Source organism: Caloenas nicobarica, chromosome 4, assembly GCF_036013445.1.
Source record: "Caloenas nicobarica isolate bCalNic1 chromosome 4, bCalNic1.hap1, whole genome shotgun sequence".
Lineage (NCBI taxonomy): Eukaryota > Metazoa > Chordata > Aves > Columbiformes > Columbidae > Caloenas > Caloenas nicobarica.
In genome coordinates this window covers 66885377-66901257 of record NC_088248.1, presented here as the reverse complement: position 1 = coordinate 66901257, position 15881 = coordinate 66885377, and the positions used below count along the sequence as shown (strand labels likewise).

Sequence of the window (15881 nt, the reverse complement as noted above, 5' to 3'; positions counted from 1 at the left end):
TATAGAATATGAATGATTTTCATAGCAAATTCTAATAAAGGTTTTCTGCAGTATCTGCTTTTTACTATATAAGATTATTTGAATGATGTGTCATCAAGTATCGGACTTCTCTGTGAATCAGCACACTTCGGGAAAATATGTTCATTTTACAAGCAGCAACATGAAACTAAACCATTTGCACAAATACAGGTGACAAGTAAATTGCAGGTTTAGGATTTATAAGATGTTACTTTTTTCTATTTTTAATTCTCATTGCAATGTCTTTATAACAAGTAGAAATCTTTTACATTCTGTTCTCCAAAGAGCTATATTAGAAGTATAAAAATAAGCAAATGTGAGGGAGAGTCTGGGATGAAAAACCCCCCTACTGTTCATACATGTCTTTTACATACATACATGACTGTACAAGAATAGCACGATACAAACCCATTCTCTGGGTTATCGGCTTATCCTGCCTTGCAGACTTTGTGTGCTCTTTCAGCATTTTTGTACAGTCACACACCATATAAAAATGTCTTGCTACAGCACACTCACACAGCAGAACTAAGGCTTTTCGTCTGTACAGACACATGCAAGGGAAACAGCAACAGTTTTTCCATTTAAAAATAACAGTGTAATAGGAAGCAATTCAAGTGAGTCCTTTCCTGGTCACCGAGTAGCAGGCAAACAGCCTGAAACTAGTCCTGGTTAAAGATAAGTAACAATGTCTATTTTTTTAATCTGTTTTTACTCACAAAAGCTATTATTCTGTCATGATTCAGACCTAACCTGAACAACTCACCTGTATTAAATCTGCAACTATGCAGAAAATTAACTGTCAGAAGAAATAGACAGAGCTATTTATTAGAACACTACTTTTTGTAGGAAAAGATTTACCTGCAGCAAAAAAGCTGTCATATCAAATAAGGTATTTGACATCGATCTCTTCATAATTTGGAACGAAGTGCAATTTGCAGGAAATTCACAAGGCAATCAACTTTCATTAATACTAGCATGGAATTAAATGCATCAAGCCCTAAGCACGAAGACTGGGTCCCCTAGAATATGCAATGAAACCACAGCAGGGATCATTACTGCTAAGAATTGATACAGCACTTGCTCCCTTCAAACATTTCCTACTGAAAGACAATTTTTAGTAGACATCTGAGCTACTGGTCTGAAACCCAGCTGAAATCTGTGATAGTAATAAAGCAGCTGCTAGAGGAGAACAGTAGCAGCAGCAGCTCTCGGCAGCACCAGCGCCATTTGCTCAGGACCTGCTCACGCTGCTGTGCCGCAGGATGTTGTGTCTGCAGCTCGCTCCAGCGCGCTAGGAGTCCCAGGCACCGACAACATGGTCAACGAGCACAGATATGTCAGTGGCTATTGGCCACTATCTGTTTGGAATGGGGGGAAGAAAAAAAAAAAAAGTACCAGATGCTCCTGCTCATTATGTAAGTGGACTTTGACGTGGATGCACGAGATCCTGGCTCACAGGGAAGGTGTGTGACCATAATGTTACCAAGAAAGCAAAGCACTGTTACCATGATAACCATAGGCCCAGTGTTGTCTTTGGTTTGTTTCTCCTTTTTTCCCCCCCTCCCCCTCCTTCTTTTATTTCTAATTAAAATGTCTTCATAAGATAGTGTTAGCAACAGCAATGGAGACAGGTATGCCAGATTTTGGATTGACAACTCATGCAAATCACCACTGATGCAAATCAGATCTTGCACTTCAGACCTTGATTCAGATCAATTCTTGCACTATACATTTCCCACATCTGTAACAGCAAAAAAATACTTCTGCAACGTCATAGTTCAGTTGTGGGAACTGACGAACCAATTTACCTTTTAAACTTGTTCTTGCATCCTCCTTAATCCTGGTACTAATTTTCAGTTGTTACATTTTGCATTAATTTCAACTATATCTCCTTTGACACAAAGATTGCATCTTTCTAAGTGTTCATGTATCACTTCATTGTATAGTGGCATCTCACTAGCACTTTCGGAATTATTGCAATAAGCTTGTTGGTAACAGTTTGCTTAGTACAATTTTAAATCATCACAGTTGAAAAAAAAAGTGGAAGTATTTTCATTAGGAAAGAAAATCTTAAATATTAAGTACTATACAATACTGACTGCAACAGCACTACTTCTTAGCACTCAGCAAATCTGACTGCATTGTAAAATGTATCAATAAAACACAAATACTGTGTGAGTTTCTGAGAAATTTCCAATCAGTCAGAAGCATACCAAAAGCCCTGCTCTCTCGCCCAGGAGTACTACACAGTAATGCAATATTTCACTTGATTTCACCCTAACCTGCAGTGACATAAGGATGAGCACACTGTAAATTGGACTGAAGACTCCGATCTTTTGGACTCCAGTAACAACTCAAATTCAAAAAAAATCAGAAAGTCACCAGAGACCTTCGGACAGAATTACAGTCCATTTTTTCTTTGAAAAGGAGGCATGCACTCAAAGCATCATCTTAAGCTTTATTTTTTGAGGGAGTGGAGAGTTACTGGCATGACATGGACAATGTTTTTCTTAATGAAACAGATAGCAAGCTTATCATACTTCACTGGAAGTGCCCACTTCAAACATTCAAAGTGCTTTGGAGCTTTCTCACGACGAGTAAATGGTGTCAACAGAAAGTTAGTGCTCACGGAGCACAATCACAGTCAGTGCAATACTAAAGAACCACTGATCAATCCCATCAGTACAAACAAAGCCCCTGGCTATAATAATGGCCAAAATCATTTTTCTGGGAAGGGATAAAGAGGTGTTTGTGCAGCAGCAGCAGGCCATAAATAGACAGCACGTGTCCTTCGTAAATCCCCATTCTCCTCTGCTCGGAAGAGCCTGTGGTTCATCAGCTGACAGAGCCGGGAGGCCAAAGCTGGGCTGTTCAGACACACTATTTCCCCTCTATGTGAACCTGACTGCACATTGCTCTTTACACCCCTCTCACACTGGATTCCCTTCATATTCTTCAAAAAAGTAGAAACCTGTCTAGCTTTTGAATTCTTTCCATGAGATTTGTCAGCTGGAGTTTGGATTGGGGCACGCTGGTCTTTTTTAAGAGATGTCTTATTTCTGGCAAATATCCACTGATAATCACGCCACTGTACCTCTTCATTAAATTCCTAAGTGCTTGGTGTTTTCCCAGCACAGAAGGCAGTGGCAGAACTGAACTGGCAGGGGGGTTCCCCTCCCTAAATCCTCTACCAGCCCCAAGGAAACCCAAAGCAGCATTGCATCACCCGCATAGCTGAGCCCACCTACATGCACAGCATTTCTTCTTCTTGGAACATATCCCTTCAAAAATGATTTAAGCATATACATTTTACTGCCATTCCCTGCAGCACAAAGGAGACGTGCTGATCGCACTGTCATTGCGGCAGGAGCAGGAGGGTTTCCCAGCAACTGGCCTGGGCAGCGCTGGCACCAGGGACATGGGCAGCACACACGCCTGCACAGCAAGCGCGCCGGCCACCGCCACAGCAGCTGGCCTCCCTGCGGAGCTCGGAACAAACGCACATTTAAATAAATGTAATGTTGTCAGAGCAAGGCTGTTTCACGAAGATTCTAACCTACCTCCCTATTCAGAGCTAAACTGTACCACGTTCTTCCCTGACTTTAACACACTGAAACCGCATTCTTATCTTTGCGGAAGCAGTTCTGTTTTTAATGGAGCAACATCTGTACTACAGCAAATTCCTTGTCAGCCATGAGCCACTGGCAACCTTACAAACATTCTCCAAAGTCTTTTAATAGTTACTCACTCGTGTGAACACAGATCCACCTGATTTTTCCTTACAACTCTCTATACTACTTCCTGGAAGTAACGGAAAGACAGCACATAGAAAGTCCATTTCATTAAGTTTCCAGTGGCCATTTAAAATAAATAAAATTTAAAAATCTAAATCTGCTTCCTACAGGATCGAAGTATTTTAAAGTAGAAAGTATACGTATGCACACAGTATATGTACACTTATATACACACGCACGTAAACATATATTTAAACATTACACCTAAATTTTACACAGTTAAACACCAACTCTGCTGTCTAACAAAATTAAAGACAGAGTGGGATAAGCTGTCTAGCTCAGCTAGATGTCTAGCGCCATCCACAAGCACTCCTGAGAGAAGTGTCTTTTAAGTGCTTTTAACAACACCCACAGAAGGAACAAAAGGGGGTCTGGTGTGCCCCACACGCTCAGATTTCAGCACTTCAGTTCTTTGCTGGTAAGTCAATCTTTTTTTTTTTTTAAACCAATAAATGTACTCAGAGAGAGCAACTGATCAAATAAATGTTTAGTCAAGGAAATACAATAAAGACTAATCTATCAAAGTACAATTGCTGAGGGGGATGTAAACCTTCAACCTTTCATCAAAAGTCTTTTTCTAAATCTCCAATTTGTGGTGGTGTTCCTCAGGATTTCTTCTTTACAACGTAAAGCTCAAGGTTAGACAAAGGAGCGATATTAACATGCCTGCAGCATGAAGACACACATTTTTAGTCTCTCCTACATAAAAAGATCAACATGACATGACAACATCATATTAAACTAGTAATCCATTAAAAAGATCATAACCTGGTGATTTTAATGTTGTCTATCCATCATGTTTACAGACTTCCTACCATGATATCCCTTTTATTCAATTGCTTCTTCCGCACACAGGCTTTTCGCAACATTGTCTGAGGCAATACAATTTCAACATCTTTCTTCTTATCACTGAACATACCAGCCTCTGCCCTCTTGCTTCCCTTCTATCCTATTCCAGTATTTTTTCTAGTACCTTCTTGCTCTGTGCATAGATCTAGTTCAGTTTAATATATTCTCAGCCTTCAGTCACAAAAAATCTTTCCAACAGTGTTTCTCCCACCAAATTCTGGGAGAAATGAGCCTATCCATTGCACATCTCTTCATTCTCTTACTTCCGTTGCATTAAAATTTAATCCCAGTGTAAAAGCCAAGTCAAACAAAGTCCATATTATACTGTCCTCTGTGCAAGAGGCATATGAAAATCAAGGAACTCAAATAAAACCAGCACAAGGCCTGTACGGATGGACAAGAACCTCCTGGCAAAACTGAAATATAAAAGGGAAGCAAAAAAGAGGCTGAAGGAGGGACAGATGACCCTGGAGAAATAGAGACACTGAGTAAGCAGGGAAGGGGCTAGGAAAGCCAAAGCCCAGCTGGAATTGAATCTGGCAATGGATGTTAAGGTCAATGAGAAGGGCTGTCCAAATATACATCAGCAGAAGAAAAGACTTGAGAAGACACGAGCTCGCTGCTGAACAGGGCAGGGAACCTGGTGACAAAGCACATGCAGAAGGCTGTGGTACTCACTGCTCTCTTCATCTCAGCCTTTACTGAGAAGACTTGCCTTCAGAAATCCCAGGTCCTCCAGACCATTGTGAAAGCCTAGCGCAAGGCTGCCCTGCCTCAGGTGGAGGAGGATCGTGTGAGGGAACATTTAAACAAATCAGGCACATACAAGTGCACGGGACCTGGTGAGATACACATACGAGTGCTGAGGAGACTGTCTGGTGTCACTGTGAGGCCACTCTCGATTATCTTTGAAAGGTTCCAGTAATCATGGGAGGTTCCTGAAAACTTGAAGAAACAAATGTCACTGCTGTCTTCAAAAAGTAGGATCCAGGAAACTACAGGCTGGTCAGCCTTACCTCGGTCCCTGGGAAAGTAATGGAAGAAAAACTCCTAGAGATCATTTCAAAACATATGATGGGCAAAAAGGTGATTGGGAGACATCAGTATGGTTTTCAAACAACCTGTACTGAGATCCTCCACACAGGATCTGGGACCACCTTACATTGAGTGAGATACTGCCTCAGAGTCACAGTTCATCCTGCCAAAAGCCCAGGTGCTCGCTTTTCTGTAGCTTCTAGCTTTTTGTTGTATGGACAGAAAGACTATGTTTTAACTACTCTTTTCCTGTTCTGTGCAAGAAGACAAACTATACATTTCAAATGCAAGACTAGCAATACTGTCTGGATATACACTCTGGTACACGAAGCAGAAAAGCTGCATTTCAAAACAAGCTTCAAACTCGATGGAAATACAACGATGGTTAGGCAAAGGTTAAACATCACAGAAGTAAGCATGAGTTATTTGGATTGACAAGCTCAAGTACTGAACAAAAGATAAAGTCTTTATCTTAAAAGAACACTAAATCAGGTAAGTGCACTCCAGCTTCTGTCTTGAATATGACATGGAGCTAAACGCTAGTATGCACATTAATTATGCTTTCAGTGTCTTACCAATCAATAAGGTAGATGTCTGGAGTTAAGTTATGTTTTTTGAAGTGAGCAAATAACTTTGGCAGATTTTCTTCAAAGAATACCTCAAACGCAGCAAAATAAGTCAACATCTGGAAAAATACAACGGGGAGAAAAAAGCAGTTAGTTGTATTAATAGGCTTAAATGTATTGTCTGTTGTTGGATTAATGCTCTTCAAAGCCAGGATCACATGAATTACGTGATACAATAAGGAGCTAAACATTTACATAAAGGACAGCATCTGCAAGCACAGAGAGTTTAAGATCCACCCTATATACTGTTCTCATACTAAACAATGTAATTATTGTTTTGGGTCTTGGCCAGTTTCCCTTGGAAATAGAAATACCAGCAGGAGAGAAGTTATTTGCTGATTTCTCAAAATAATTATGATAACAGAATGGTGCTTTATGCTTGAGGCAGTAATTTAATATTACACTGAATAAAATCCAAGGCCCAATGGATTATAAAATGAAATACGAAACCAAAACAATTTAATAGTTCAACGCATGAGTGAAGTGTCCAGTTGACTCCAGTCATAAATCATATTCTAATACCAAAGCTGCTTCTATACCATACACTGTAAAATAAGAGCATTTCTATTGCAAAGAGGGAGAGACAAAATTCACACATAAAAGCCAAAGATCAAGAAAAAACAACTATGCAAGAGAAGCAAATAACTCCCATCTGATATCGTAACTCCTGAACTGTACTGCTTTTAAGACAAAGACTTTCATGTTATTTTAAAATTTGAAAATTTAAGTCAAATTTCATAACAGAGGGCACCAAAAAAAAAAAAAATCTTCCAGTCCAACTATGAGTAGGAAACAAAAAAAGCTTTTTAGCTCTCTCCTCCTCCTCCTCCCCTCTCCTCTTAATACTAGAGGGAGAAAAGTTAAGCAAAGTCCTTGAATGCTTCAGTAATTTTAATTACAATATTCCAATAACAGCAATAAAGAATGGCTGTGATTTCTTCCAAGTATGAGTTGTACCAGCATGCTTCCCCCCAAAACACCACTACAATAAAGGGAAAAGAAGAGCCTTCTGGACCCTTTTGTCTGAAAACCTTTTAAAAGATGACAGATTTGTTTCCCAGGGTTTTTTTTTTTTTTTACGTTCTTACAGGAAGTTTTCCTGTTTCATCTGCGTGAACTGACAGATGGTGGAGTACCTTCATTAACAGCGGCAAGTGAAAAATCGAGCCAGGTAGTCAGTAAGAGTATAAGGCAGTCACGTAAAATCTCTGAACCATCAGCTACAGAGAAGCAGTTTCACGGCAAATATGAAACCAGAAATTCCCACTTAAGGGAACTGTCCAACTAAAATAGCTTCCTAGTATAGACTTTCAAATGCATGAAATCCAAGCATCAGGTGAGATCTGAGTATAAAGAAGGAAGCAGGTAATACAGCAGATCTCCTGCTTCCAAAATGACCTGTTCACCTGCTAGCACCACAGCAAGAGACTACTACACATCTACTAATGCTTTTCAAAGGTACTTCAGAGAAGAGATCTTACACACAACTGCTACGGTCACATCTACTGATAGTAATGCAGGCAGCTCTGTTAGAAATGCAATAGCAGTCTAGGTATCTTAATCAAAAACATTCAACAAGACAGTTAGTAGTAATTAAAAAACATTCTAGTTTAATAAAGCTGTAACCAACAAAATAAATCAAGATAAATCAGTATAAATTACCTTATTTTCACAACTAACCTATGCTGGGTTTTTGTGGGGTTTTTTGTTTGTTTGTGGGTGTTTTGGTTTTGTTTTTTGTTTTTTTTTTAATTTATTACATGTTAAGACAAATAAGCATTTAGTTTAGTTATTAAACTGTAAAACTGACACAAAAAGATGAGGGCAGACAGCAGATCAGTATATTAACCACAGGAAGCCAAAACTGTCTCGCTTCTCTGTTTGAAATATTAGGTACAAAGTTTTCCTTGTGCTGTGAATCATGGCTTTGTAATTTCATATGATAATATTTTTCATGTATCACCATCTCTACTCTCTGTAAGCATTCATTTATCATGTAGCCTCTATTTAGCCAGGCTAACAGAACTAAATGCACTATCCAAGAACACACCAAACCCCACTATTTCAGCTAAAAAGAGCAAAAAATCTTATTCTAGCAAATTTAATTCCAAAACATTATTCACAAGGATCATATTCACACATGGAATGGATGAACATGTCCTGTTCTTCTAAGTACATTAACGGAGGTGGCTGACACTGCTCCTAGCAATGCTGTCTACACTGTGGTACATCTCCCCATGGGCATTTACAACTGATGAGATTCAGGGGCTGCAACAAGGAATTTCACGCTGCTCCTCCAGCAAGTAATACTGACAGCATCCCCAGTGCCCTGCTGTTCAGGCAACAAAAGTGATTGTTGTTGATGTCATCCATTCCTTTGCTTTATTTCTTCCATTTGAACTCTCAAGAAGCAGATCCTGTCTTCATAGTGTTAAAAAGTAAATAAGTGAGAAAGAAATGCAGAATGCCATATATTTTACAAAAAACCCCCCAAACTTTTGAAGTAAATTAAGAACATATTTCAGGAGATATATTTTGCTATGGTACACAAGCAGGCCAGTGTACATGCTAACAAGGACTTTTAGATCCTCCAGAGGGAACCAGGCAACCAGCTCCCACTGAAAACTGAAGTGGTCTCATCATCTGATTCCCCTGGACACCTTTTCAAACACAGCAGCTACAGCAAGAGCTGAGAAACCTCTTTCTCTCTGCAACAGTCTATTTTTAGCAACTTATTAGTTCAGGGTAAAAAGCACCTTCAAGACATTTCTTCTAATATTAAGGTGTTTTCAGCCTTCAACTACAGTGCTCAATTTGAAAACCACCTACAATAATAGTCTCATAACTATTCTCCAAGCATCATAAAATAGCAGCTGAACAATTTAATTCACCTGCCTATTCAAAAAGGTTAGTGGGGTGGTTTTGGTTTGGTTTTGTTTGTGTTTTTCAGGGGGTGCAGGTGTGTGTGTTGGGTTCTTTGTTTATCAATCATGTTGCTTTAGAATAAATTCTGACTTATTTTGCAAGCTATTTTTTAAACTTTCCCTACACACATCTACCACATGTAGATTACCGTTTTCTTGCATACTTACAAGGCCATGGTCCACACGGAAAAATGCCATCTGACAGGGTTTATTTAAAAGGTTAGAAAAAGCAATGAAGGCATCTGCAGTATCCAAGTTCAAGATCAATACTGCTGCTATGAATGACATGCCCTGTACCTGAAGAAAGGAGAAGTGTTACCATTCAGTATTAACTGTATTCTTCCAAGAATACTGCTTCGTTTTGTCCTTGCAATCACTCATGTTTAATGTACTTGCTGAGCCGCTGAATTAACGCACTTGCGCAGCTCCTGTGCAACATTCGGAAAGGCAGGGTTTTAACCCACATGACCCTTTGGAATTGTATGTTCTGAGCACGGAAGCTCATGATCCCCATGCTGCCTCCTTTCAAAGGCTAAGAAAGATTCCAAAGATAGGTTAGGATGACAGCACTTTCAAATAAGCAGAATAAAGATTTTTTTGAAGAATAAGCTGTTTCAAAGTAATCACTCCTCTCCTAGGAAAGGATCATATATACCCTTCTTTCTAGAAAGCTGGACTAGGACACTAGAGACAATGACTGTTCTTTTTCAGTCAATTACCAGCAGTTACAGACAACTGCAATGACTCATTTGACAAGCAGCACCATTTTGAGATTAAGCTCATGTTTTTTTTACCATAAGCTCACAATGTTGCATTCTTCTACACAGCATGCTACAGGATCGATGCTGGATCTAGGCAAAGCTCGCTCAGAGGGTGCAGCGCTGCTGTCGCAGAGTCACACACACCAAGGTGTGACAGTCCTTCCTGCAAACCTGAGGAACAAGCCGCTTCCCAACACAAGAGCAGGTTCCGTGCCAAACAGAGTACACCACCTGATCTCCTCTCTCTTAGTTTCCCGGCAGACACATCCAGCAGTTTTTGCCAAGCATCACATGCTACTCACAGAATAGGAACGTTAATCTTTCTACATTTGTCTTCTCTAAAACCACTGCTCCTGAATAAAGAATAAGCTCCTATATATATCCCTGCTCAGGGGAAAAAGGCTAAATGGAGTATCTGAAATCCACTCAGTCTTCTCCAAATCACTACTTAAATACTCTGAGGAGCACACAGAGCCCTGATGGGCATTGCTTTAAAGACTGCTTCAGAAGCTCACAGCACTGAGGCACAGAAATGCATCAGCAGGAGTAAGATACTCAACAGAATAGTCTCAGTAAGACTGCCACTAAGAACACTATGTACTTCAAAGGACCAACTTAACTCCATCTTCTCTTTTTCAAGCACTACAAATATGTACTTTTGAGTTTTCCAATTACTTAACCTGTTAAAAAGCTTAAATCTAGAAACAAAACCATTAGATACACTTCCCAAGCTTGTACTGGAATAGAAGAGAGTAAACAGAAATCTCACAAATATTCACAAAAAACATTTAATACTGGTTTACAAAGGACTGATTAACACAATCCTCCCTCCCCACCCCCCACCACAAAAAAATTCTTCACTTACATAGCCTACATCAGGTCTGTAACAAGTATAGGCTCCTAAAATACTGTGCAATGTGTCATGGTAGGGACCACCCTGTAATTAAACAAAAATGAGACAATACATCTGAGTATATAACAAATGCTAAAAACTCTTCAGTGCCACAGTCAGTATCTATTGCGTCTGATGATGGACACATTATTTCCCTGTGCAGCTTTGACAGCCCCGAGTCTTTCAAAATAATTTTGGTTTTGAAAGTATGAAACAGCCCATCATACCACATTTATTACAAATGCACACAGTTCATCCAATACATTGATTACGTATTAAATCCTTACACAAGAGGAATGCCAGCCCATGAGATTCCTTATAGCTTAGCAACATTTTGACAATGGTGCCAAGAAAGCAGAACACTAATGAGAACTACTTAATTGGTTGTTAGACTAGAGGCAGAATTCAACCACAATGAAAATAATTAAAACAAGGATATGCCCTAACACACAGGAAGCATATCAACCATGACATGTACAGCTAAAAAGAATTTCACATCGTTGACTATTAGCAGCTGCCATATCTTACGCTAAGTACTGTAACTGGCTGAGAGTTTCCAAAGGGAAGTTTTTCAACCAAAAATGTTGATTTATCACAAACTAAACTTTTGACAGGGCTTCTGAAATTTGCATAGAGAAGGACAAAATATCTGGTTAAATAAGTCATTAAAGTGCACCAAAAAAATACAAGTTAAATTGGTCTTGCATGGAACCAAAAAAAGGCCACCAAACCCTGCTTGAGCTGTGCTCTCTCTCACTTACCATGTATTTGCAACCCACCAGTGTTGATTCACTGACCCAGAAACACTCACCTGCATCGCTTCATCAGACAGAAGCCAGCATGAACTGGGCTGGATGAATCACGTCTATTAGCCAACAGATTGGTTTTGGTGGGGTTTTTTGTTTGGTTGGTTGGGTTTTTTCCTCTTGCAAATGTATAGTAGCTTGAAGTTACTCTTTTCTAGATTATTTATAGTTTTCCAGAATCTTTAGGAACTTTTTACTCAAGATGTCTAGTCCTTCATATTTGAACTCAATAGGCTGTTTCAACCAGGTGACAGACAAGATTATGTAAAGTTAATTTCTCTGAGAAGACACAAGTTATCATTGCTTACTTGCTGGAATATACAGAGATTAGGAAACGTCCTTGAGATATCCAGTTTTATTAACTCCAAGCTTGCTTCTCTGTCAGCTGCAGAAAATCCAGCATCTACAAAAGCCAAAGTTACTGCATTTATTACATGAATAAGTTTATGTTGTTCGTTTGTTTTCCCCGGTAAGGGTTAGCTTTTACATAGTTCACGTATTTCAATGCGAATGTTAGGGAATAAGGGTATAGACAGGACAATTCCCTGAATTCAGCACACAGGCTAAGCAGCAAATATGTCGTGACTCACAGCAACTCTACAGCGCACACTGACCCTCAATATGTTTCAAAGTGACAGGGAAAAGACACCAGGCAAGGCAGGCCAGGCACTTCGCTGGTATCCGCTGACCAAACATCAGACAGACACACAAGCCTGGTAACCTGTGACCCCTCGCTCTCAACAAGGCTTCCCAGTGGCTCCTGGAGTAGCTGCCTCTCCTGAAAGGTTGTGGTGGAAGGGAGAAGTCTAAAAGCAGAAGCATTCGATGGATGCCACCTACCTCTACTACTGTCAACTCTCCTTCCACCACACTGTTTATTTACTCTTTGTACGTGTTGTTAAACACATCAAAATGGACATTGCAATATACTCTCTGTAACTGAAACAGATCTCATCCAAAGTACATTTCTAAAGAATTAGTTTTCTTTCTGATATGAAGAAGTTTCACTTGTACCTTGTCTGCTCTGCTAAGTATAGTTGGGAATTACCTACTGCTACTTATTAAGCAATCAAAAAACAAGAGTTGTCACTAGTCAATACTCACACTAACCACATGAGCATACATGCTCCAGAAAATAAAGTGCAAGGGGAAGCTGGAAGTGTACTAAATGTCAACTTAGGTAAGATGCGGACAATCATGAGAAAACTAAGTAGGGGATTTCCAATCAAAAACATTTTTCTGTTGATAAATGCCAGTATGTACGTCATCCTTTTTCTGCTCAGTGTAATTCCTTACCAAAGGCAATTTCAAGTATCTGCATGTAGTTTTGTACCTTCTCAAAACCAGACAACTCTTCCAATCAATTACTAAATCTCAAACCACTTCATCTGCAAAAATAAATTGCTGCTCTCTGAAATACATCCGAGACACGGGCTCAAAGCTGTAATAAGGGACTAAAAAGCTATTTTCTGCTATAATTTGAGCTTCAATTCCAAAACTACAGGTGCAGAAAAGTATTTTAGTGTTGCCATTCAAATTATAATCCCCAAACTTTCCTAGTTTTTCTGCAAATTAGCATCAAATAAGAACTGTACCTACAGATAGTTTCTAAAGAAAAATGAATAAGTGTGTTTTATAACAGACTCTAGTTTCATTGAGAAAAAGAACACAGCTATTTCTTGCTTCCACAAAAAGCAGCTTTCTTTTTACCCGTGGCATCTTTATAGCTGAATTTTTTTTTGTTTTAAATCTGTGACTTCATTTTAAGGAACGATTTTACAAAATCTCTTGTTTTATAACACAGCATAAATGCTTCGCGAACAACGTACCTTCACATTCTACTTCAGCCCCTCCTGTGCTAAGTGATCGCCACTTCTCTTTGGCACGAGCCAGGCAAATATCGTACAGTTCTGGAAAAGGAAAAACAGAGAACATCAAGTCCACTATTTGTACACACTCATTCCCACTGTCAGGTACTAACTACCTACCACATGAGCAAGGCTGCCCCAGGCATGACAAGTACAGTATCTCTACCACAGTGGCTGAATTTCTAAGTAGGTTATGGTTCTGAAAGACTTGTTCCACTGACCTATAACTGAAGATTAAGTGATAAGAAAAGGCAATCTAGGCACAAGTTGCATTTCATGTTTAAGCATTTGCTTTTCTCACAGAGCACTGGTGTTCAAAATTATAGTCTGAACTGGCAGAAGTCTAGAAAATTCCATGTAAGAACTACACTGAAGGTAACTAAGCCCAGCACAGAAATGCAGCACAATACAGCAGGAATACAGGCAGCCTACCACACTCCCATGTTGGAATTCATCACACGTGTTAGTCTTTCAGAGCTGTGTTTTTCTGTACTCTGAAGTAGCACACTATTTCTATTTTTGCAAACACGCACAAAAGTTCAAATTTTCCCAGAGTCTTTTAATCTCTCACAAACCTAATGTTTTGCTCTAAATCAAAGGAAGCACGCTGTATGCATACTCATAGGCATTCCAAAATTAATGACTTTTAAGTTTAAAAAATAAAAAAATTCTGACCATCTCCATCTAACAAGGCAAGACACAGTGACAGCAATCATCAGAAACAATTCACAGCAGAAGTCCTAGAGCAGTTACAAGATTAAAAGACACTATTTTTGAACAAAACCCATCAAAGCACCACAAAGCGTAACTAGATAACATCTTCTCACACTCACACCTCAGGTTCTGATACATCATAATAAATACAAGACTGTCCCCTTGCTATTTGTCTTTGTAAGACAATGCAGACAAAACAGTCTCACCGTGGGTGATGTTTAATTCGTTGCCAATCGCCAAGCTCCAGACTTTGCCTCTCACACTCGGAGGGATGCCCTGCCACCAGAGCTCTCGAACTTTACGGGAACAGCACCTGTTTAAAATAAAACAGATCATTCTAAGAAATATTTCATTGCCAGTTGAATTGTGAATGTGTCCTCCTACCACTGCTAAAGGGATCCAAACCAAAACAAACATCAACAGGCCAAGAAATGAAACACGGTTTGTGTATACCCATCCTTCAGCACTACTTTGCTTTGAACTGTAAAGGAAAGCTTAACTTTCTTCCAAGATAATGGTTTATTCTGACAGCAGCTCTGCAATCACAATATCTGTAATCTGCAACCACACTTAACTGGGCAAAAATCATAGGAACAGAAATAAACAAATGAAATTGAAATTCACATCTGTGCCACTGCCTATGCTGAAGACTGGACAAACTTAAATCTCCATGTAAAATTAAATAGAGAAACAATTTACAGAAGCCTACCCTCTCTTCTCTGTCATCACCCTGCTGTGCAAGTGTGATATGCAGTCTCCCACCCAGCTTTGCAGCTCTAACCCTCCAGAAAAATGCACAAAGATGCAACAAGTACCAGCTTTTAGGTGGGAGCACGAAAGACATTTTAACAGAACACAGGCTTTGAAATGGCTGCAGCTGATGTTCATCAATCTGAGAGCTCAGGAGGAGGAACCAAATACCACCCAAGTACCAATGAAAGCTTGTGGTGGTGACAAAAACCACAACAATGTACTTATCTAAAAGCAGATTCTGAATTAAATGTAGAATAGTGAATACATTGGGGGACTTCTGGATTTATAAACCAATATAGGAAAAGGTGTCCTTATTTTAACAGCAGCTATAACAAATGCACCTTCAAATACTAAAGGCAGACATGTAAATCTGTGATTTGCTTATACTGAATTTATCACTTCGGTTCTCCAGAAATGCATTTTCCAACAAATTCCAGCCATATCTTTAACATATATTCTCATGACAACTGAATTCCATGATTAGGCAAATTGCAATTGTAGCGCTGTGGAGGCTGGTTGCTGTGGTGGTTATATTCGCTGGGGGGAGGCTGGTTTTTTTTAAGATTACTAGTGAAGTCCATGAAAAACTAGACAGTGAAAGCAGGTTACCAATTGCCTGTGCTGTATCTTTGCCGGAAATCTTTCAGCACTTAGCATTTTTTTTTAAATAACTTTTTCCCTACTTCTCTTTTCCATCACTTGATTACCCCAGCAGGTAAAGCACTCTGTAATTAGAGCCTACATAATACCATAGACACACTTCCATCTGCATCTGACATTATAACATCAACAGCTCAAGCAGTCAAGGAGAGCTCATTTTTGATAAATGCATGGTGTTTGA

The 15881-nt window shown here is 39.4% G+C and overlaps 1 protein-coding gene across 6 annotated transcripts in view; it reads right to left on the bottom strand.

The window, feature by feature from the left end:
* Positions 1 to 15881, bottom strand: part of TBC1D14 (TBC1 domain family member 14) — a 74509-nt gene that overhangs the window by 9499 nt on the left and 49129 nt on the right. For 5 of the 6 annotated variants that reach the window (XM_065634098.1, XM_065634095.1, XM_065634094.1 and 2 more), the window contains 6 exons: positions 14494 to 14600; positions 13535 to 13615; positions 12014 to 12108; positions 10873 to 10944; positions 9415 to 9543; positions 6272 to 6381 (listed from right to left, as the gene is read on the bottom strand). In XM_065634098.1, the coding sequence (XP_065490170.1) occupies positions 6272 to 6381; positions 9415 to 9543; positions 10873 to 10944; positions 12014 to 12108; positions 13535 to 13615; positions 14494 to 14600 (594 nt within the window). The remainder of the gene's footprint in view (positions 1 to 6271; positions 6382 to 9414; positions 9544 to 10872; positions 10945 to 12013; positions 12109 to 13534; positions 13616 to 14493; positions 14601 to 15881) is intronic. The other variant, XM_065634099.1, reaches the window with a different exon arrangement.